Source organism: Hipposideros armiger, unplaced genomic scaffold (genome assembly GCF_001890085.2).
Source record: "Hipposideros armiger isolate ML-2016 unplaced genomic scaffold, ASM189008v1 scaffold_1156, whole genome shotgun sequence".
Taxonomy (NCBI): Eukaryota; Metazoa; Chordata; class Mammalia; order Chiroptera; family Hipposideridae; genus Hipposideros; species Hipposideros armiger.
The window spans coordinates 270,012-294,536 of record NW_017732506.1 but is presented as its reverse complement, the minus strand read 5'-3'; the positions used below and the strand labels follow the sequence as shown (position 1 = coordinate 294,536).

The 24,525-nt window shown below is 39.2% G+C and overlaps 1 protein-coding gene across 1 annotated transcript in view; it reads left to right on the top strand.

Moving 5' to 3' along the window:
• SLC26A7 (solute carrier family 26 member 7) overlaps positions 1–24,525 on the top strand; it is a gene marked incomplete at its 5' end in the record, with an annotated part of 173,125 nt that overhangs the window by 41,306 nt on the left and 107,294 nt on the right. Inside the window, one exon of the mRNA XM_019632655.1 lies at positions 16,563–16,727. Coding sequence (XP_019488200.1) covers positions 16,563–16,727 — 165 coding nt within the window. The remainder of the gene's footprint in view (positions 1–16,562; positions 16,728–24,525) is intronic.

The following is a 24,525-nucleotide window of genomic DNA, read 5'->3' as shown; positions in this document are numbered from 1 at the left end:
GGCAACCACATCATAATGAAGCCCTTTCCCAGCTCACTTTACAACTGAAGTTCATCTATTTAAGACCAGGGATTCAGTTTGGGTTAAAGAATGGAACCTACACCCCTTAAAACCCCTGTGGAGGGGCCCTTTTACTGTCATTTTGTCTACCCCCATGGCAGTCAAGTTTGCAGAGATCTCTTCATGGATACACCACAGCAGATTGAAACCTGCAGCTGCTAGCTGGAACTGCACTTCTGACCCCTCTGAGCCCCTTAAGATCACTCTCCGGAGGAAGACAGCCAACCGTGTTACCGGTCCTTAGGAGGAGATCATCAGTCTCGCTTTGGTCACATCGGAAGCTGACCAATCCACGCGCGGCCGAAGCTTGAGAAATTCTTCCTTGCAAGATGCTTATCCCAAGGACTTTAATCATTACCTTCACTCTTTTCTTCCCAGTCGGGGATGGTATCACCACCTAATGCCCTAAATCATGCTTCTAGTCCTTTTGACTAGAAACATCTCAGGTTACAGGCTGTTCTGGAAATAATCACAATGAAATTGGAATCGTCCTTCTGTTCCTTGAAGCATGCCTCCTTTTACCTTACATTCTCCCCTTGTCATTCACCCCACCTCTTCCCTCATAGAGGCCATTGTAGAACGTAAAACTGCTGCTAAGGTCCTCATGCTATGGAAGTACCAACCCCTAGACCAACAGCCCATCGAAGGAGATGATGCTCTCTAACCCACATATGGGTTCGAGCATCAAAGGGGGTAATGTGACAGGGAACCCTAGACAAAGGCTTTCCCAGACCATATGGCCACCAAGATTTCCACGTTTAACATTTCCTAATTCCTACCTCACTTGGGAGCCAGTTAGAAACTAACACAATGCCACATGTCCTAATAAGGAATCCTAGCTGCTAACCCGGAAACGTCAGGGTATATAGCTCCGAGTTCTTTCTGGATCTGGGCTCAGCCTCTGGATGTGAATCTGCCTAGCCGGTGCCAGCATCAGTAAATGTTGCTTCCTGAGCCTTGGTGTCCCATCTCTCTTGGTTTCCCACAACACTTTTACAACTTTCCCAGTACCTCTTCTATTTTTTAAAGAGTAGTCTTAAGTTTGCAGTGGGTGCACAAGTCCATGCAGACTCGCTGGACTTGGGTGTTTCTTCTATAGGAGCTTGCTTCACTTGAGTGTGGTGAATCCAAGGCATCACTCCAGCAAGCTTTAGAGCTGTGTGTGTGATCAGCAACACATCATAAGGACTGGTTCATGTTTCTGCAAGCTGGTTTTCAGGTACCTGTTCTTTCCATGTCTTAAGCAGCCCTCTCTCCCCCAGGTGGAACGGGTGGAGCAGTTCCTCTGGTGGGTGTTGCAACCTTTTGGGTGACTTCAGAGATAAATAATAGCCTATTGTCATTTTGGATGGAGCTTGGAAGGCCAAACTTTGGTATAACCTCTTTGAGCAAGCATCTGTTCACATCAGCAGCCTTTTTAGTTTGGGTGGGGTATGTTTCTATCCACACTGAGAAACTATCTACAGAAACTAGCAGGAATTTAAAATTTTCCTGAGTTTGAGGCATTTGAGTAAAATCAACTTGCCAATCTTCATAAGGGCATACCCAGCATATTGTACCTCCTTTTCAGGAGGATTACTTTCAGTTTTTGGATTGTTTTTAGCACACAATTGGCATCCTTGGGTGATCCACTTTAACAGTCTTAAACAAATGTAGTCCCTTTAAATGAGTCCAAATCAAATCCATGAATGCTTCTCTGCCATAGTGAGTTTCTTCATGTAAATGTCTTAAAATGGGATACACTAAAACTTCAGGAAGTAATATCATGCCATGGGCATTCATTTTCTCCATTGAGTTGGAGTCAGTGTTTGTAAACCTTCATTTTTAAGTGCATTCCTCATCTTTTTCTGAATATTGAGGCTTAAATTCTGATAAGTTTACACAAGGTATTAGTGCCCCTCATATTGGGGGTCTCAAGCAGCTTGTTTTGCTGCTTTATCAGCTGCCCTATTTTCCTGGGCAACCTGAGTGACACCCTTCTGATGTCCTGGACAATGCATGATGCAATTTGGTCAGACAGGTTTATAGCTTCCAGCAGGGCTACTGTTTCTGTTGGGTACTTAATCTGTTTGTTTCCTGAGGTCAAGAGACCCCTTTCTTTCCTTATAGGATCGTGGACATGAACACGGGCAATCATGAAGGCATAGCATACTTAGGGTCAGTGTATATGAGGTCTAACAATTAAGTTTTCAAACTTGCCACTATGTGCTTACATTGGTAGCACTGTAGAAACAGCATGGTAAGGTTTCATAACCTTGGTATCTCAGTGTCTCACAGCTGTGTTCATGTTGACATGTAGCAGTGCCTTGCTGAGTGGCATTCATATTGTTGTTGCGTGTTTTTCTTTGCAATTGTGAGAATGTCTGAGCTTGATTTAAAGCAATGAACAAACATTAAATTTCTTGTTAAGCTTAGCAAGAGTGGAAGTGAAATCAGCGACATTTTAGTCCAAGCTTATGGGGATAATGCCATGAAGAAAATGGCAGTGTACAAATGGATTAAACGTTTTTCTGAGGGAAAAGAATGTGTCACTGATGGAAAGAGGTCAGAGAGGCCAGTAACAAGCAGAACTCACAAAAACATTGCAAAAATTCATTGAAATGTGCGTCAAAATTGTCGGCTGACTGTGAAAAGCATAGCAGACCAAGTAAACATCAATAGAGAAACAGTTAAGAAAATCTTAACTGGAAATCTTGGCATGAGTAAGGTGTGTGCAAAAATGGTCCCAAAGGGGCTCACTGATGAACAAAGCAAAAGAGAATTGTAGTTTGCCAAGACCTTTTGGAGAGGCAAGATGATATTTTGGGCCATGTTTTCACTGGTGACGAAACAGGTGTACTAACACGACCCTGAAACAAAGCGTCGAAGTACACAATGGAATTCAGCCAATTCTCCATGACCAAAAAGTTCCTTCAGTCCAAATCAAGAGTGAAAATGATGTTGTTAACCTTTTTTGATATCAGAGGAATTATTCTTATGAATTTGTACCAACTAGACAAACAGTTAACCAAGTTTACTATTTGCGAGTGCTGAAAAGGCTGTGTAAAAAAGTTAGATGAAAGTGACCTGAACTTTTCACCAACAATTCATGGCTTTTGCATCATGACAATGCTTCAGCTCACATAGCACTGTCTGTGAGGGAGCCAATAAACAAATAACTGTATTGGAACACCCTCCCTACTCACCTGATCTGGCCCCCCAGACTTTTTTCTTTACCCAAAGATAAAGGAAACATTGCAAGGAAGATATTTTGATGACATTCAGGACATCAAGGGTAATACGATGACAGCTCTGATGGCCATTCCAGAAAAAAGTTCCAAAATTGCTTTGATGGTTAGACTAGGTGCTAGCATTGGTACACAACTTCCCAAGGGGAATACTTCACAGATGACTGTAATGATATTCAGCAATGAGGTATGTAGCACGTTTTCTAGGATAAGTTCACAAATTTAACTGTCATACCTCACATATTTGCCTATATGCCCTGGGACAATTCCAGGGCCCTGGTGAGAGCAATTCACTTCACCTTTTGTGCAGAAGTGTCAGCAGGGAGAACATGAAATTCTATTACCTTGTCCAGAGTCACCACAGCATACCCAGCTTTTTGCTGTCCATTGTCTTGTTAGTGTAAAGTTCTCATTCAGGGTCTGCCAGTGGCAGGTCAGACAGGTTTAGTCAGCTGAAATAGAAGCTTTATAATAGATCTCTGGAAGCTCAGCTTCTCTTTCTGTTTTTTCCAGGCAGACAAGTAGCATCTGAAGCTGCAGAGCATGTTCTGGCAGAACCTATAGGTGAAGCTCTAGCTTTTGGGGTGAGAAGGTTGTTGGGGCATTGAGCTTACACATAAGATCCCAACTTGAGGGGGTATTGGGCACTCTGGTATACAGGGAAAAACATGAGACATATTTTAATTTCTCATTTTACATTCTAAAGGTTGAAGAAAAGCTCTTTGTTGTAGATGACCAATTATTCCTGCTGCTGAAATAGTTGCTTAGTGTTTAATAGTTTTAGTGTTTAATACTGAATAAATGGCTCCAGTGTCTACTAAAGTTAATTTTTTTAGAATCATATTTTCATTAAAGCACAAAACACATTTATTAACAGATTTTAATCTATTCTTTAGCTTTTCCTATAACAAGAAACCAAAAGTTGAACTCAGACTTATCCAATAAATATTTCAATATTTTGTTATTTTGGAATATCTAGACATTTAATAATTTTTATCATTTAACCCACCCTAGCAAAACTCCAAGATTTCAAGTTACCAAAATAATTTGGGAAACCATGTTTAAGCATCTATATACCGGGGGTGCCAAAAAAATGTATACAACTGGACACTTTGGTCAATGGTCAACGTTGCTCAAGCAGTAGTCTGCCATAATCAGAAGTGTCTGGATGCTGAAGGTAACCACTTCGAGCATCTTGTGTAATTGCAGAAGTCAAACATGACTTATGTTCATCTTTTGTTGTTGGTATATATTATTATAATTTTAATAGTTTTTTCCTTTCTTAAAATGTGTATACACTTTTTTGGCAACCTTGGTGTATAATATACATATATATTATATGTAAATATATATATATATTTATATAAATATATATAATATATAAACATATAATATAAATATATACATATATAATACAAATATATGTATATATTTATATATATAATATTTATAACTATTATTATTGAAAAGCTTTGTAACAACCTTTTATTTTAGTTACATTTATTAGTTCTTAACTCTAAGAGATTTCAAAGTTAATTACTACCCAAGCTATTGTCTTAACAAATTTTGTAACAGAGATAACATAAATTTATTTTTGCAAACTTAGGTAAAACAGAAGATACCATCTCTAATGTTAATAACCTTAAAAGACATGTCTATTTAACCAAAAGTTAAACCAGCCTTAGTATCAAGTACTTTCTTAGATCATGTGATCCCAAAAAAGTACTTGGGTTAGTTTTTATTATTTATTTCTAATTTATATAAGCATTTAATCTTTTTCTTTAAGCCAATCAAATGTCATAAACTGGTGATAACATCCATAGGGAAAACCACTACATTATATATAAAACACAGACAAGCACAGATATCAGAGATAATATACATATAAACAGAACTATTAACAATTGCAGAGAAGACCTAAGATTTTTCAATTACCCCTAATAGTTTCACAGAAGCTGGAACAAAAGGGTGAAGGTGTGGCTTGAAAGACTAACTTGGGGCTTGTTTTTTAAAAATGCCACTTTCTTTTCCTTCAGCTATCTCAGCCTTAGGCAATAGTAGTTAGCTGTGTTTACCTTTCAGGTTATTTACAAGATCTTGAAAGTCAGTGAGAATTAGAAAATAATTTATAAGACCTCCACTTTTGCCAAGTTTCTTAATATAAAGTTTGTGTCTAATCCATACCCATTCTGCTTTATTTTTACTGGTTTCTGCAGCCATCATGCTGCTTCTAAACCTAGACAGGCCACTAGGTGTTATGCTTTCATTTTCAATGTGGAAGGTACAATCATTCATCTTTTACTTTACATGGACTATCCCAACATTCCCTTGACCATTGGGCTTGTAAAATTTTACTGATACAGCAGGCCCTTGGATCTAAATTGTTTGTCTTCCACCCTATGAAGCACAGTGCCCTACCAACACCTTCCATGTGCTAGTTTCTTTCTGCTCATCCAGTTTCATTAGCATTCTATCAATAGAGGACTAATATGATGTCCTACAGTGTATTCAGATGGCCTTGATCTCAAGCGGGAAGAGTTTATAAAGCTCTGGGGCAAGACTGAGTTTACAACACCATAAAAGCTTGCATATAAGTGACCTCATCTTGTTTTCTTGACCTTCGATAAAACAATTCTAACTGCAAGATAGTATAATATTTAAAAGATCAATTATGGGGCCATTTCTTTTCAAACTCTAATACATATATAGCCCAAACTGTATTACAGTAAAACACCACTTCCTTTCTTGTCATTGGTTCATAAATTGACCAATTAACCAATATCTAATGCAGAGAACTCTCAGATGATATAGACACAGAGCCTCTCCTATTTTTAGTTTAAGACAAAAAGGAAAAGGAGGATAAAACAGACCTCAGACAAACAAATTACATATAGACAAAACAAAGCCAAATGTGAGTACTCACAAACCAAATCCTCAACAAAGTGGAGCTGGGGGTTGAAACCTGATCTTCACCCAAAACAGGTACCACAAATAGGCCTCGAGAGAACCCAAATGGCATAAAAGCCTCAAAACTGGTACCACAAATGGGCCTCAAATAAGGCTCCCAAATGGCATTGATGCAATTGTCGGCATCTGCTAGGACTTCCCTGTAATCATCTCCCTGGGGCCAACCTGTCACAAGCAGCTGTGGATCCGAGCAGCTGTTGTGCTCTGTCCCCGCTCCATCCCTGGGCAGGGGAGTGAACACACCAGCTGGGTCCCCTCTGATCCTATCCATTCTAGTGGCCACTGTTATCATGGAAAAGGTCTGGCTGCTTGCCACATGAAAGCCAAAATTTAAGAGGTTAGGGTGGTGGAAAGACAAGCAGGTTTATTCCAAAATGCCAGCATTAAAGGAAGACAATGGACTCCCTGTCCCAAAGACTACCTTCCTTTTCTTAGTACTGCCACAGGTTTTATAGGCACACAAAGAGGGGAAGAACAAAGGGAGGAGAAACTGGCCAGGCAACTCCAGATAAAAGCACTTCCTAGAGTATGGTCTGCCCCAGGATCAGGAGTGAATACCATTCAGATGCAAAAAAAACGTCTCCCAAGTTACTGGGCCAGGCATGCACACTGGCCTGAAGTGAACAGAGCCATTGAAACTGGTATGCATAGTAAATGTATAGCAAATAGAGTTATTAAGGTTTGGCAGGAGGGGAGAGAAACAAAAAAAATTTTTTCAAAGAGTCCCATGTCAAACCTCAGTCAAAACAAATTACGTCAGAGGTTTAAATTTCAAAAATAAAAGATATAGAGTCACCTTTACAAAAGCACTTTTAAAATATTGTTCTCTTCTCTCTCTGTAGCTTTTATTTTTCTCCATGGTGGGTAGTTTGCCATTTCATTTACCAAGAACTGTGAGGAGTCTGGGATTGTCCCATGCCCATTTTCCTCTGAAATATATCCCAAACTCTACTTTTCTGAACTAACCACAAGACGATTTCTACCCTGGAAGACATGGGGATATAAGGCTCCTATGTTTGACAGTTGCTCAACTGTGGGGAAACACAGGTGGGGGTATTTAGTGTCTTGTATTACTGCACTGGGATGGTGGGCTGCACTCCCTGCAACTAGATTGAAAATGGCGACTGAACTTGGAGCTGAACTGCGCCCTCCACAACTAGATTGAAGGACAATGGCTTGACTTGGAGCTGATGGGTCCTGGGGAAAAAAACAGTTACCCAATTAAAAAAAAAAAAAAGAAAAGAAAGAAACTGAGTGTGTTTCTTTAAAAATATCTCTCAAAACAATCTGATGCAATTTAAAACACAATTTTCAACAAGATTTGGAATGATTTTGCCTAGCTTTCTAATTATTAAACATGCCAGAATTGGTAGTTTTTCCTATATTCAGATAAATAGAAATTTGTTAATATTTTTGTAATCATATAATTTTTGTTAATTGAACCTTGACATACTTTGTTTATCTGAGCACATTGATTAGCAGGCCTCTCTCCTTAGAGAAAGAGAAGTTTCTTTCTAAAAAGAAATGTTAAACATTTCCAGTCATGCGACACATTTCGAAATAAAATGTTGAAATAATAAAAAAAAAGATGAAAGCTAGTTTAACCTATTCAACACAAAATACTCTTTCCAGAAAAATCATTGACTTCACTTTTTTGTAATGCAGGGGAAGGACAATCTAAAACTTATTTTGATGATATTTGATATTTACTATTTTGCAATCATTAAGGTCAGGAAGTTATTACTTTTTTTTTTTTAACTGAGCCATCCTGCCACCTGTTGGCAGCTCAACGGCAGCTCAGCTCGGGCTGGACTCGAACCGCTGTTGCTCAGAGCTCGCACTCTTGAGCAAGCTCTTAACCAACTGAGCCACTTGGCCGGCCCAAGTCATTACTTTTTTAATCTAAATCTTTTCAGCTGTGTTTGTACCTCTTGAAATTAAGAAGTAACAAACTTAATAAAATTAGAATTATAATATTCTTAAAATTATAAAAATGAAAATTCCTCACAATAGCAATAATATTCATTATCTTTCAATATGCTAAGCTCCATTCCAAGTTTACTAGATGTATTTATACGAGGTCTAACAATTAAGTTTGTGAACTTGTTGCAATGATGTTGCTAAATCTTTTCTGGTATCAGAGGGATTATTCATTATGAATTTGTACCAACTGGACAAACAGTTAACCAAGTTTACTATATGCAAGTGCTGAAAATGTTAGAAGAAAATGACCTGAAAACTTTTCACCAACAATTCATAGCTCTTGCATCACAACAATGCGCCAGCTCACATGGCACTCACTGTCTGTGAGGGAATTTTTTAGTCAGTACACAAATACCTCACTACACACCTGATCTGGCCCCCAATGACTTATTTCTTTACCTGAAGATAAAGGAAATATTGAAAGGAAGACATTTTGATGACATTCAAGACATCAAGGGTAATACATTGATAGCTCTGAGGGCATTCCAGAAAAAGAGTTCCAACATTGCTTTGAAGGGTGGATTAGGTGTTGGTGTTAGCGCATAGCTTCCCAAGGGGAGTATTCGAGGGTGACCATAGTGATATTCAGCAATGAGGTATGTAGCACTTTCTTTTAGGATGAGTTTGTGAACTTAATTGTCTGACTTCATACATTCAATCCCCATCAACATTTTATAAAATAAGTAATATTATTCTTTTCATTATAAAGATGAACATACTAAAAGCTAAAGTGACTTATTTTGAACCTCATAATTAGGAATTGGATGAGTAGGAGTTGGACTCTAGTATAATGTCTCTTAACTGCTATGGTACATGGCTTTCTAAACTAATACTGAGAGAGGAGTCAAGGATACTCATTCCAGCAACTTCTAAGGCTAGGCATTGTGCTAGTTCTTTCTCACATTTTACCTACGTAATAGTAATAGCAGTCTGTGTACTAGGCATGACTAGTGTGGTGGGGCAGTGGCCTAGGCTTCATAAGCGTGTGCCTGCCTTTCTTGAAGCCTTTAAGGCTCTTTTCACACCATTTGCATGCCTCCTCTTTATCATTTAAGGCTAAGCTCAAATATAATAATTTCAAAAAACTCTTATCTGATACTTCTGGACATGGTTGTAGGTAATTTTCCCACTTCCTTATTTCCCACATTGCTTATGCCTTACATTATAGGACTACTTAATCTGCCAGGAAATATTTTCTACATATTTACCTCCCTTCATGGACTGTGAGTCTCAATATAACAGAAACTGTTTATCTCTATAATTTCAGCAGCTGGTATTTAATAAATGTGAGTTTAAAACCAGAGGGCAGCTGAGTCTGGGGCTCATGCTGCCTGCACAGCGCAGACTGACACAGAAGTTGGGCTATAGGATAAGCATTTATTGTCAGACCACTGGTGATCTGAGAAGGCAGAATGTTAGCACCTTCAAAAACTGCCTTAAAGGCCAGCTGAGTGGCTCAGTTAGTTAAGAGTTGGCTTGGGAATGTGAGCTCTGAGCTGCAGGGCCTCTGGTTCAGTTCCGACATGGGCCAGTGACGCTGCACTCTCTACAGCTAAGAGGGTGAACAACAGTTCAACCTGGAGCTGGCTGCCGTGAGTGGCCACGGATGGCGTAGGCTGCAGCCCCTGCTGCAGTGGGCCGCTGTGAGCTACCGTAGGTGGCTTGTAGCCAGTGTGAGGGGCCGGCAGCTGGCAAGAGCTGCCATGAGCCACCATAAGCAGCCATCCAAGGGCCAGCGACCAACTGCTTCAGCCAGGAAGAGCACAATGATCATAATACCAACATGGGCCAGTGAAGCGACATCCTCCACAACTAGACTGAAGAACCAAAGGACAGCAACTTGTCTGGTCGCCTTCCCCTATTCCCCAGTGCTGTTCCCCTCCCCCAACCCACCTTCCCCCAAAAAATCTTAATAAAAAAAACAAAACTGCCTTAACATTCTCAGATCTGGGCATTCCTCCAGAGGCTACTTGATGGTTCCTGGGTCTGTATGGAGACTTCCCTCTGGCAGTGTGGCTCTCTCTTGGCATCTGCAGCCCAGGAACAATGATTGGAGGAGCCTGGAAAGAATGCTAGACCATAGAGATTATGATCAATAAGTCTAAGGGTATTGATCATGAGTTTCAGGGTAATTTTCTAAAGCAGGGAACTGAGACAGGGAACATTCAGAGCTCAAGTCACAGAGGGATGATCTATTGTTAGGCTATAGATCAAGGAAAGGTGAGGCCAGGGACATTGTGAGGGTTCTACTACAGGGTTCCCAACAGGGTCCTGCTTCAAGTTGAATGATTTGAATAGAAAAAAGTCAATTAAATGTTAATAGTATCACTTTATTAAATAACCAAAATTAAATTGAGGTTTTTTGTTTGTTTGTTTACCTTTTTTTTTTTTAAGATTTTTATTGGGGAATTGGGGGGATGGGAACAGCGCTGGGGAATTGGGGAAGGGGAACAGACAAGTTGCTGTCCTTTTGTTCTTCAGTCTAGTTGTGGAGGACATTGCTTCACTGGCCCAAGTTGGCACCATCATTGCACTCTTCCCAGGTGAGGCAGATCAGTCGCCAGCTTCTGGACGGCTGCTCACGGTGGCTTGAGGGCCACTCACGCTGGCTGCTGGCTACACATGGTAGCCCATGGCAACCCACTGCAGCAGGAGCTGCAGCCTACGCAGTCACCGGCGACTCACAGCAGCCCAGCTCCAGGTTGAGATGTTGTTCAGCATCTTAGCTGTGGAGGGCAGTGTCACTGGCCCTCATATGTGGGATCCGAACCGGGGCCCTCTGGCATCCCAAGCCAGTTCTTAACCATCGCGCCACTCTGCCGGCCCTGTTTACCTTTTCTAAATTACCGTTTTCTTTGTGCATCTTCCACCAGAAGATAGAATGTGTCTATATTGGTTGAAATTGTAACATAGTTCTTAATGAAAAAAGAATAAGAGAATGTATTATAATGTTCTAATTTGGTCATGGATTTTATCAGATCTGTCCAGGGCAAATGTGAAGACCTAGTCAATGAAATATCCCATGTGTTTTCACAATTGTCCTCCAGCTCTCACCTGATGAAAAATAAAAATACAACCACTCTTGCCACTCCATATTCCTCTGCATCATATAATATGCTCCAATCATCCCATTTTCCAACTTTGTTTTCTTTAGCAGGGGCAGAAAGGAAGCGGAAAACGAAGTCATTGTTCCATTCTGGCAGTTCTGTTCTCAATGCTTGCATGACAGACTGTATTTTTCTAGAAAAGTCAGAGAACTGAAAAGATTATGGTGCCTCTTTCAACTATGTAATTTCAAACAGAAATAATTCTAAGTTAAGGTCATTGAATTTCTGATATATTCCACAATAAAAAAAAGCAGATAAAAAATAAACTTTTTTTCCTAAGCATATGTTTGTCTACTGAATAATCCAACACTTGTCTCATCTCTGTTCTCCATCCCTGCCCTGACTAGTTTAGGTGCTTTTGTCCTCTCCCTTTAGCTACTCCTCTTACAACTACTCCTTTAAATGGCTAGTTGTTCCACATTCTGTCATCAGATTAATCCTACCAAAAAGCAATTTTGATTTTTGAGCCAGTGCACAGCACACTTTGATGGGGGCCAAGGGAATAGCCTCCCCCACCCCTCACCCCACTGGATGACTTTTAAATCTCTTCTTCCTTAGTTTCTTAGCCCCCGGCTTTGATTACTCTTCTAATCAGTTTCCGAACCCTAGACTAAAGATTGCCCCTAGACTGAATCACAGAATATCTCTCACCTACCCCGGCTTTAGATAACTACTTAAAACTTGTGACTTCCCAACATTCCCAAGGCTATTTGGTATCAGAGGGATTATTCATTATGAATTTGTACCAACTGGACAAAGAGTTAACCAAGTTTAGTATTTGGAATTGCTGAAAAGGCTGTGTGAAAAAGTTAGACGAACAAAACTTTTCACCAAAAATTCATGGCTCTTGAATCATGACAAGGCACCAGCTTACACGGCACTGTCTGTGAGGGAGTTTTTAGCCTTTAAATGAATACCTGTATTGGAACACCCTCCCTGCTCACCTGTTCTAGCCACCAATGACTTCTTTCTTTACCTGAAGATAAAGGAAATAGTGAAAGGAAGACATTTTGATGACATTCAGGACATCAAGGGTAATACGATGAGAGCCGAAGGCCATTCCAGAAAAAGAGTTCCAAAATTGCTTTGAAGGGTGGACTAGGTGCTGGCATCAGTGCATAGCTTCCCAAGGGGAGTACTTTGAAGGTGATCATAGTGATATTCAGCGATGAGGTATGTAGCACTTTTTCGTGAACTTAATTGTCCAACCTTAATATTTAAAAGGGATAATTCTCCTGCAAAACTCCCTTTTTGGAAAACAACTGAATGCTGTATAAGGATATGGCATAAAAAGCTTCTGTGTGAGTGGAGGACTTGAGAAAGAGAGAGCAAGAGAGAGAGAAAAAAGGATACCTATGAAGTTATGTGCTGTGGAATTCAGAAAAGCCTCTTTCATACTATTCAGTGATAAAAAGGAATGAGTTATGTGGACAAAAAAGGGGCTATATACTAAACCTGACAAGCTCAGGAGAAGCCAGCATGGCAGACCCTACAAACTCAGAAACCAAAATTAACCACATAGGATGGTCTAAACATAAAAATTCCTAACTAAAAACGGGTCATGGTGGGCAGTCTCATCTTTGGCCTGTAGCTTTCTTGACAAAGGTCAATCTTTACCTATTATCTTTTTGTGCGTAAGATAACATACCCTTGGAATATCAGAGTAATCCCTTTTACTGGACCCCTCAGGGCACAACCCACCATACCAGAGCACCAAATTTCAGAACCCCTTATTGTTCTCTTGTTCTTAGAATACCATCTCTATGTGCTGTAAAATTTTGTTAACTATCCTGTTCCCACCCTATATAAAAGAAGCATGTGTCTCTCCATTTTACTTTTTATCCAGTACTAGAGATTTCCCTACTTTGCTTTTTCCCAATCCCTTAATCTACCACCAATAGATTTCATGTAACCCTTCTTCATCTCCTCCTTTGATTCTAATTTATAAAATAAGTTCAAAACTGCCATTCTCTGAGCATTTCCTTAATCCATTGAGATTTTGTTTCTTGGCAATTGTCCATTTGGCTCAAATAAACTCATTAAAGTTCTCTGCAGGTTTGGACATTTCTTATATTGATAATCCCTAATTTTGATGTGAATAAAATGTTGAATTTTGGGGGTGGGGAAAGGGGAGTTTTTAAATTTCTTGTTCAATTTCTCCTACTCCTTCCCTTACTCTTTTCCCTCTTCCTCCTCTTCTTTCTCTTTCTTCCTCTTAAAATATTTACCATTATTTTGGGCTATGGAGAATGTTGTCATCCAGAAGAAAGTAATTTCACTTCAGTTAAATCTCACATGTTTGCAATCATCCTTCACACACCTAATAGTTTGCATAGAAATGAGGTCTTCAGGGGTTTCTTGATTTTTCAGAGTCAAGAGTTTTCTATTTTAAAGATTTATCCCTTTCTGGAAAGATTTTTTTTTTAACCATAAAAGTGTGTACAAGTAGACTATTACAAAAATACTTGAAGTCTTTGGATAAGTTTTAAAGGAGGGTACTCCATCTTTTCTGGTTTCTGTTAGATACCCACATTTTCAACATTTGAAACAGTTGGAAGTCTTTTTATATATTGCACTTTTCCTGGCTTTTTCCATTTGTAACATTTACCTTGTGGAAATGACAAAAAAGCTACTACTAAAAGATAGTAGTTAGTTGCAAGTGATTGGTGAATCACTTCAGGTTAGGTGACTTTGTTTCTTAGGCATGACAAATCAGCAACCCCTCTAAGTAGGTGCTGGAATTTAGGAAACAAATAAAAACAGAAGGTAAAATGGTGATGGTCTATACAAGGACTCCCAAGTTTGCTTCTCAAAATAAATGAAGATAGAATTTCTTAGCATACAGATGAGAACTTTCTAACATACCATATACTCGAATGCATAAAACTCCATATTAAGAAACAGATTTCAGGGGGTGGCTGGATGGCTCAGTTGGTTAGAGTGTGTGCTCTTAATGAAAAGGTTGCCAGTTTGACTCCCTCATGAAATAGTGGGCTGTGCCCCCGCAACTAGATTGAAAATGGCGACCAGACTTGGAGCTAAGCTGTACCCTCCACAACTAAGATTGAAGGACAACAACTTGACTTGGAGCTGATGGGTCATGGGAAAAACACACTGTTCCCCAAAAAACGTTAAAAATTTTTTTTAAAATAGAAAAGAAACAGGTTTCACAGTTTCAGAGATTTGGTTTGTTTGTGTGCTGTATTTATCTGAAATAAATATCCAAAATGAAAACCCAACTCTCTGGTGTTCATCTTACCTCAGTAATATGCTAATTTCATCCTCATGGCATGTAAGAGTTAATGTCATAAATTGGCACTAACTTACTAGTAGAGATGCTTAGAAAAAAAATGGTTCAGTGTTTTCCTTAACTGACTATGTTTGCGGGATAAAAATCAACAGACTATGAATCAAGAGTTGCCAGGAAGATCAGTGTTTTCCATTAGTACTTATACCATTTATTGACTATGTATTTCCCTTAGGACATTTCTACTTTGAAAAACCAATGCAGTTTCTGAAAAAATGTTAGTAACAGAAGCTACTGCTTTGGCTTCCTATGTTGGCAAAAACAAATTGCCTGATTTCTACATTGGCGATCCATTTTATTTTCTTTATTACATATTGAATAAGAGGGGGCTGCTCAACTGCAAACTATTCAAATACATTTCTTTTTGCACTGATAAATTCTTCCAACTTTTCCAGAGTTGAAAAATGTGGTATGGCTCTTTCTACATTTTCAAAGCTGGTGTTTGGTTTTTCATCCTGGGTAAATAATCATGACTCTTCATGGTATTCCTAGTGCATCACATATGTTGTGCATTTTACAGGTTTCAAAGCTCTTTCATATATTATTTCACATTCAATATACAACAGTTCTACAAGACATCACCTTAATGATGAGGCTCAGAAACTTTCAATGGGTTTTTTGTAGTCACAAAGATAGGATATGGTGGAGCCAGGATCAGAACTTAAGTTTTCAGGTTTGAGCTAGGAAACTCCATTCTAATATGAGTTCGGAGCATAATTGCTTTTGGCCAGTGCATATGATAGAAATTATATATTTGCAATTTAGGCTGTGGTGGTACCAGGTAGCTCTTCTCATTTTTATCACTATGACCTCTTGATAGAAAGGTATCACATTGCTATTCTTTCCTCTGATTTCCTTAATAATTAATCTAATTTTCGAACAAGAATATTAAGACCTGACCTAAATATTATAATTAACACATTGAAAATATATATCAACATCACCCACTTTATGTCCCTTTTCCAGTGTGGATACTCATGAATGTAATTTAATGTTAATTTCAAAATAGTGAATTTTATTTTTTGCCGTTTCTATGACTGAGTTTACACAATTGTATTTAGTCAAAGAGTGGGCCATCTCCTAAAAGTTCTCTCTGGCAAAGGAAGAACACTAATCATTACTGTGTCAGTAGTGAGAGAGGAGAGTTTTGATTGTTTATGTCATCTCTTGCCCAGCAGAACTCAATGCACAGCTTCAACTCAGAGCTGATGATTTTGTATGGCCATGAATGGTGCTGCCATGAAGTATGATGCTAGGAGTAGCAAGGAAATGTTTAAGGAAAATGATATTTCTACTGATTCTTGCATTTCTTAAGACATATCCCTTTAACCTATTTCTGTCTTTTGCTCTTCTCCATATACAAATAAGTCCTGATATCTTCTCATTAATATTGGCATTTTAGAGCTACTTGACAGAGCCTGTAGTCAAAACAGTATGTTTCCATTTCTTAAACCTGGAAGAAACTCAAGAAATGGCTTTCTCTTCTCAATGCTTTTGCAGTTTCAAGCCTGTTAGGTATAAAGTAATGAATCATGTCTTAGATTTTTTTTTAATTGCACATGTGATAATGCAAATTTTACTTTTTTCTCCACAGAGCCCCATGTATTAACTGATTTGAGCATATTTCCTTTTTTTGGTAATATGTATGATTAGGAAAAAAGAAAAAAAGGAAAGTCAATAGTAAAAAATAACGTGTTAATTTTAATGGAAGCACTTACATTGTACCTAATAATGTTTGGAGTCTTGGAATCTGATAATGTTCTCAAGAAAATGCAAAATATTGAATACATACAATTTTAGAAACACATTTCACATTAGTCCTCTATGTCTGTGTGAAATGAAAATGAAAATGTGTTAGATATTGATCCCTCTTGGAACCTTGGGAAATTTCATTTTCCTTTGTCCTTTTAGGTGGCCATCTTTGTGCTACAACTGGGCAGTGCTACATTCCTGCTTACAGAGCCTGTGATCAGTGCGATGACAACTGGGGCTGCCACCCACGTTGTGACCTCACAAGTCAAGTATCTCTTGGGAATTAAAATGCCCTATATATCTGGACCACTTGGATTCTTTTACGTAAGTTTTTCATATGTCTTTGTTCATATATTGTGTGTGTGTGTCTCACAAAGTAGAATTTGGTTAATTATAATATTGAGATATTTCTATATTAAAGCAACTTGGGTTTAAATACAATCTCTTAGTATTTTTTCAATATTTTTATTAAAATATAGCTAATATACAATATTGTATTTGTTTCAAGTGTACAGCATAGTGATTCAACAGTACCCACCTGGCACTGTACATAGTCATTACCATATTATTGATTATATTCCCTATACTTTACATCCCTGTGACTATTTTATAACTACCAATTTGCATTTCTTAATTCCTTCACTTTTTTTACCTTGCCCCAACTTCCCTCCCATGTATCACTCTGATAGATCTAGTACCCACCTGACCCCATACATAGTTATTGCAATATTATTGACTATATTCCTTATGCTATACCTTATATCCCCATGACTACTGTGTAACAACCAATTTGTACTTCTTAATCCCTTCCCATTTTTTCACCCGTTCCCAACCCCTGCCCATCTGTCAACCATCAAAATGTTCTCTGTATTTATGAGTTTGTTTCTCTTTCATTTGTTTATTTTGTTCTTTAGATTCCACTTATAAGTGAAATCATATTACATTTGTCTTTCACTGTGTGACTTACTATACGTATTCAACAAAATACCCTCTAGGTCCATTCATGCTGTTGCAGAAGGCAAGATTGCATCTTTTTTTGGCTGAGTAATATTCCATTGTGTATATGTACCACCTCTTCTTTATCCATTTATTAACCATTTAGGGACACACAGGTTGCCTTCATATCTTGGCATTTGTAAATAATACTGCAATGAACATATGGATGGGCACATCCCATCAAAATAGCATTTTGGGTTCTTTGGATAAATACCCAGCAATGGGATTACTAGGTCATTTTTTGTCTGTTGTTACAGTCTTTGTTTTAAAGTCCATTTTGTCTGTTATAAGTATGGCTACCCCAGCTTTTGTTTATTTGTTTGTTTCTGTTTTAACAAAATATCCTTTTCCATCCCTTTACTTTCAGTCTGTGTATGTTTTTTGATCTGGTGTTTTATTTTTGGAAGCAGTGTCTGTTCAGGTCCTCTGCCCATTTTTTAAATTGGATTCTTTTTAATGTATTGTTGTATTTTTGTTGTTGTTGTTGAGTTGTATGAGTTTTTTATATATTTTGGGTATTAGCCCCTTATCTCTGTGCTTCCTGGGCTTGTATATCTATTTCCTTCACCAGGTTAGGGAAGTTTTCCATCATTATTTCTTCAAATAGGTTTTCAATTTCTTGCACTCTCTCTTCTCTTTCAAGTACCCCTATAATGTGAATGTTGAGATGCTTGATGTTGTCCAGAAGCCCTTTAGACTTCATTTTTTTGGATTCCTTTTGCTGTTTCAGTTGGGTGTTTTGTGCTACCTTATTAAATCACTGATTCAATCCTCTGCTTCATCTAATCTACTGTTGATTTCCTGTAATGTATTCTTCATTTCTGTTATTGTATTCTTTCTTTTTTACTGTTTTTTATGATTTCTGTCTCCATGTTTATGTTTCCTATTTCTTGAAGTTCTCCCTGAGATCACTGAGCGTCCTTATATCTAGTATTTGGAACTCTGCATCTGGTAGATTGCTTTGCTTGTCTCCATTTTGTTTAGTACTTTTTCTGGAGCTTTGTTGTTTTCTTTTATTTGGGACATGTTTCTTTATGTCCCCATTTTGGCTGCTTCCCTGTATTTGTTTCTATATATTAGGTAGGGCTTCTATGTCTCCCAGTCTTAGTAGAGTGGCCTTATGTAGTAGGTGTACTGTGGGGCTCAGTGGCACAGCCTTCCTGGTCACCTGAGCTGCACACTCCAGTTGTGTCCTTTGTGTGGGTTTTATGTGCTTTCTTCTTGTATTTGAGCCTTGTTTGCTGTTTGCACATCAATGGGAGGGAGACCCTTGGGCTCACTGGTTGTGAGAACTGGCTGTGACTACAGTGGAGGAGTTGTGGTACAGGGGATAATGCTACAGTGTAGGACCTGCCTCAGCATGGCTCTGGTGCCTGCCCAATCCACCTTTTGGGTGTATTACCCTTGGCAGCAGCTGGGTGATGCTGCAGCTCATTTCAAAGCTGGCCACTAAGCATGCCAGACCCAGGGCCATCTGGGAGAGAACATGCTGCAGGTTCAGCCACAGCTCATGTTCCACTTGGGGTCACCTGGCAGGAGCCACAAAGTAATACACAGGTGGCCACCACTTGTGCCATGTTTGGAAGTGCCACAAGAAGCCAACTCATAAAGCAGGCTAGCTGCCACTAGTGCTGGGCTTAGAGCGACTTGGCCAGATGTATATGGTATGCTCAAGCCAGATGCTGCTTGTCTGAGTTCCATGAACCTTTGAGAGGCCCTAGGAAAGTGTGCAGCATGAGCCAAGGCAGGCGGTTTGTATGAAAAAGCCACTGGAAGCTGCTTGGGTGTCCCTGGAATTTAGGTAGGGTGGGTCTCAGAATCACTGGGGCATGGCAAATGAATGATGTCAGCCAGCTTGATGGAGACTCATATATGGGGACCACCTGTGTCTGCATGCTGGGAAAGGGAAGGGCTCAACACCGAAACAATGGCTCCTGACAGCTCCTCTCTCTGAAAGAAAGCTGCCTCTCCAGAACTTGTACTGGATCCAGACAACTCATTTCCATTTTCCCCATTCTGTATATCCCTGTTGCCTCTCTAGCTACTGTCACAGCACTGGAGCTCAGAGCCAGTGACTGTATCAGTGAGTAAGTCCATGTGCAGTCCCTTTGAGAGGAGCACCTGGGACTCCAGCTAACTTCCATCTAACTCAGCTACAAATCTCTGCTGGTTTTCACAACCAGAAATTATGGGAACTTCTCTCCTTGGCACTGGAACCCAGGGCTTGGGAGCCTGGTGTGGTTCTGGGACCCTTTGCTCCTTTGGGAGTGACCTCCACAGCTGAGATATCCCTCCTGATTTTTAATGGTCACATATGGGTGTGGAACCAGCTAGTTCAGTGTCTCTGCCCCTTCTACCAGTCTCCAGGTGGCTTATTCTCTTTGTCCTTAGTTATAGGGCTGTGGTTGAGCAAGATTTGAGGTGATTCTCGATGATGGTTGTTTTGTAGTTTAGTTGTAATTTTGATGTGGTCATGGGAGAAGGTAAGCACAGCATTTACCTACTCTGCCACCTTAACTATAACCCTCTTAGGATATTTTAAATGTGGCTTAGGATATTAAACTAGTTTAATGAACAATATCTATCAATTTTGGAAGCAATTCTTTACAATAAACAATTGAATATGATATAATTTGGGGGCATGCTTAGAAAAAAATAACTTGAATTGATTTGTGAGCCAGATATGTTGCCAACTTCTACTGAAAGCCATCTACTGGGATTGCAGCTGAGTTTAACAACAGTATATTCAACCACATTTTTTCAGTATTGTGAACCGTGGTAGGGATCAAATCACAGGCCTGGTCAAAATTGGTGACTGGAGCCCCAGTAGCAGATAATCAGTTAGTAAAAGCCACTTGAACCCGAGAGAGAAAGATGTGGCCAGTTTCAACATATTATCCTCATAGTAGTGTATTGTTCTTGATCATTTTTTGAAGCTGACCTAAAATCTATGACTTCTCAGAAAGTCACTCCTGTTGGAGCTTTATAAGAAAATTGACATCTTGTTAATGAAGTTGAAAACTACTAAACTTCATAATCTTTAATTTTATGTTGTAGAGGAGGAAAAAATATTTTTCTTCTACTCCTCTAGGTTCTCAGCTCTAGCCCTTATAACAAAAACAACAAAAGATTAACAAAAGAAAAACAAACATATTTATTAATGTGTATATCTCATATACACATAGGAGAAATTCAGGGATGAATAACTCAAAAGACGTGGCTAGAACTTGGGCTTAAATACCATCTTTTCTAAAACAAAGGAAGAAGGGTATAGGATAGGAAAGTTATGGGAAGGTGCCCAGGAAAACTACAGTCAACAAGGGTAAGGTTGTTATGCAGATTTAAGTTGGTGACTTCTCCGTTGATGAGAGTCTCTTGTAATTTTGTTATCCTTTTCTTCCTGGTACAGAGAGGGAGACCCTTACAAATGGAGACTTCCTTTATAAATGTAAATTTCCCTTATAAAAAGGTAATTTATACTCTGTTTCCAAAGCTTACTTGTGTATCTCAGTGTAAAAAATTGTGGTGTTCTGAGCATCAGATTAAGAAATAACTTTTGGGGCTGGCTGAGTGGCACGTTGGTTAAGAACTGGCTTGGGACACCAGCTCTGAGCAGCAGGGCTCCGGTTCAGATCTCACATGGGGGCCAGTGACACTGCCCTCTACAGCTAAGATGGTGAACAACAGCTAGACCTGGAGCTGGGCTGCCGTGAGTCCCCGGCGATGGCGTAGACTGCAGCCCCTGCTGCAGTGGGCTGCCATAAGCTACCATGTGTGGCTGGCAGCTAGCGTGAGTGGCTGGCAGCTGGTGTGAGCTGCCCAGAGCCACCATGAGCGGCCGTCCAGAGGCTAGTGACTGATCTGTCTCACCAGGGAAAAGCGCAATGATAACACCAACATGGGCCAATGAAGCAACGTCCTCCACAACTAGATTGAAGAACAAAAACGACAGCAACTTGTCTGTTCCCCTTCCCCTGATTCCCCAGTGCTGTTCCCCTCCCCCAATTCCCCAAAAAAAAAACTTAAAAAAAAAGAAATAACTTTTGCATCATGCACAGCTTACACTGGAACATTTGGAAAGTGAACTTTGGTATAGAATCTGATGATGATAATGTAAATCTGAACTTGCCCTTGGATCATTTAGGTGGAATGTAAACTAGCAGAGTTGAGCTCAGCACAGAGGTATGAAACAGAGAACAAAATAGAAATTTGCATATAATGATGTAAAAAATAATGAGGTGTGTTTTTTCTTATTTTGGTGTTTTGTGTGTACTCAAGAAAACACAGGCTGGGGGCTGGCTGAGTGGCTCAGTTGGTTAAGAGTTAGCTTAAGAGCTCGAGCTCTGAGCTACAGGGCCAATGATTTGATTCCTACATGGGCCAGTGACGTTGCCCCCAAACTGAGCTGCCACTGAGCTGCCTACAAGTGGCAGGATGCCTCAGCACATACTCCTAACAGCAAGACTGTCTGTTTGATAGTGGGCTATGCCCACCTGAAACTAAGACTGAACTTGGCATCTTGAGCTGAGCTGCCACCCAGATAGCTTAGTGGATAGAACATGTGCTCTTAACAACAAAGTTGCCAGTTTGACTCCCGCATGGGTTGGTGGCTACTCCCACCCGCAACTAAGATTATAACACAGCACCTTGAGCTTAGAGGCCAAGAGCTGCTGATGGGCAGCCAGATAGTGACTGGTGCCCACTACAACTAAGATTGAAGAACAACAACTTGGCTGGTCCCCCTCCCCAATTCCCCAACACTGTTCCCCTCCCCCAATTCCCCAATTTTAAAAAGAAAAGAAAACACAGGCTGGGGTTGAGATTTCAGCTTAGTGTTTTTTCTTGTATTTATGTTTGCATTACTTTAGGAAGTAGAGGGATTTGGGGAGCCTGATCTTTTTTGTTTATCAAAGTTTTTTTTGGAGGCAATGGTTAGTAAAATTACATAGGTTTCATGTGTACAATTCTGTAATACATCATCTATATATCACATTGTGTTTTCACCACCAGAGTCAGTTCTCTTTCCATCTCCATATATTTGATCCCATTTATCCTCATCTACCACTCCCCTCCCTCCTTACACTCTGGTAACCACTAAACTATTATTTATGTCTATGAGTTTTTGTTTCTTTGTTTCTCTTGTTCCTTTGTTGCTTTCATTTATTTTTTTTAAGTGATGAAAAAGCAGTTTATTAGAAGAAAAAGTACATTTTAAAGACGTAAAAGCAGACCTGAGCAGTAGAGAGTGGCTTAAGGGCCATTATTAGAAGAGAACGTATGCTCCAAAGAGTTTGGAGTGGGCCAAGAAAAAGAAGCTCAAAAGGCCTGTTTGCTTTCTATTTTATATCCTACATATCAGTGAAATCATATGGTTCTCCACTTTTTCTGTCTGACTTATTTCACTTAGCATAATAATCTGAAGATCCATCCATGCTGTTGCAAATGGTACTATTTTGTCTTTTATTATAGCATAATATTCCATTGAGTATATATATCACATATTCTTTATCCAATCATCTATCAAAGGACACTTGTTATTTCTGTCTTGGCCACTGTAAATAAAGGTGCAATGAACATTGGAGCCCACATATCTTTGTGGATAACTGTTTTCAGACTTTTGGGGCATATACCAAGGAGAGGGATTGCTGGGTCATACAGTAATTCTATTCTTAATTTTTTGAGTAACTTCTACACTGCCTTCCATAGCGGTTGCACAAATCTGCATTCCCACCAACAGTGTATGAGGGTTCCTTTTTCTTCACAGCCTCTCCAACACAAGCTTGATCTTAACAATACTTGTTCTAAAATGTTTAGTGACATAATGATATAAGGAAATACTTATATTAAAATACTGAGCAGGGATATGAAGTAAGGAAAGAGGAGACAAATTGATGAACAAGATAATCTCACTGTTAATGAAAAAAACCAGCTAGTATAATTGAAGACAAGTAATGTTATAGGGTGAAGAGGAAAAGATAATGCTCACTTTGTATTAATTGAAAAAATTAAGCGACTCATTGAATATAAGATGGTTAGCATTCTGCCTGGAAATATTAGTTCCTTCACTCTTTTAGAAAGTGATGAAGTTTAAACAGTCTCTACCATTCTACCCCAATCTGCCCTCCCCCATCTTCTTGAGGTAGGGAAAATATAAAAATTATTTTCTGTTTAGGGTAGAGAGAAAGAGTTAGGATTAATGAACTATATAGATACAAGTAGACTTCCACCAAATATGTGTATGTTAAGAAAAAATAATAATGGTCCCTGTACTCAGACTTTAGAATTAAGTTGGAAGACTTTATTGCTTATCTTCTACTGACATGACTCCACTGCTGATGTTGAAGGCACAAAGCCAGGTATAAGAAAAGCTTATTTGCCTAATAAGCAGCCAGATGCCACTGAATCCCACCACTAGCAACCAAAATCATAGACTGCATGCTTTTTCGAAGAGGTGGCATCTCTCCTCTATATCCTAAGGAAAAAGGAAGTACCAGGGAAGTTTGGGAAATTGTTTCCTGTATAGAAAGGAGAGAAGTGAGTGAGACACTGGTAAAATAGTGAATGTTTTGGTCTAGGGCTCAGGGAACCTGTGTCAATCTTGACTCTGTCACTTACAAGTCAAGTCACCTGGGGTAAGTCACTAGTCTTTGGAGCCTTGCTTTGTACATCTATACAATTAATGTATACAACTTGTTGATTTCTAAGGCCTTTTCTGGCTCTGATAAGTGTCTTCTAAATATTGCCTTTGCTAGACACTTTAATTGAAATCCTTACCATAGCTATCCACCATGCCTGTTTATCTGTGGTAGATAATTGGTTGTCTATCTCTGTTAATGATACTAATTATTTAGTAACTCTTACTAAAAGCTTTCTGTTTCGTTTCATTATGTGTTTTAAAATACTTCTATTGTGGTCAACTTAAAGAGGAGGAAATTTACTAGGGCATATATATATATATAATTCTAAAGGCAAAAGTTCTAAGTTCCCTTTGCCCTCTATATTAGTCTACTAGGGCTGCCATAACAAACTACCTTGGACTGGGTGGTTTAAATAACAAAAATACTTTTTTCTCACAATTTTGGAGGCTAATCATCAAATATTAAGGTGCCAGCAGTGTTAGTGTTTT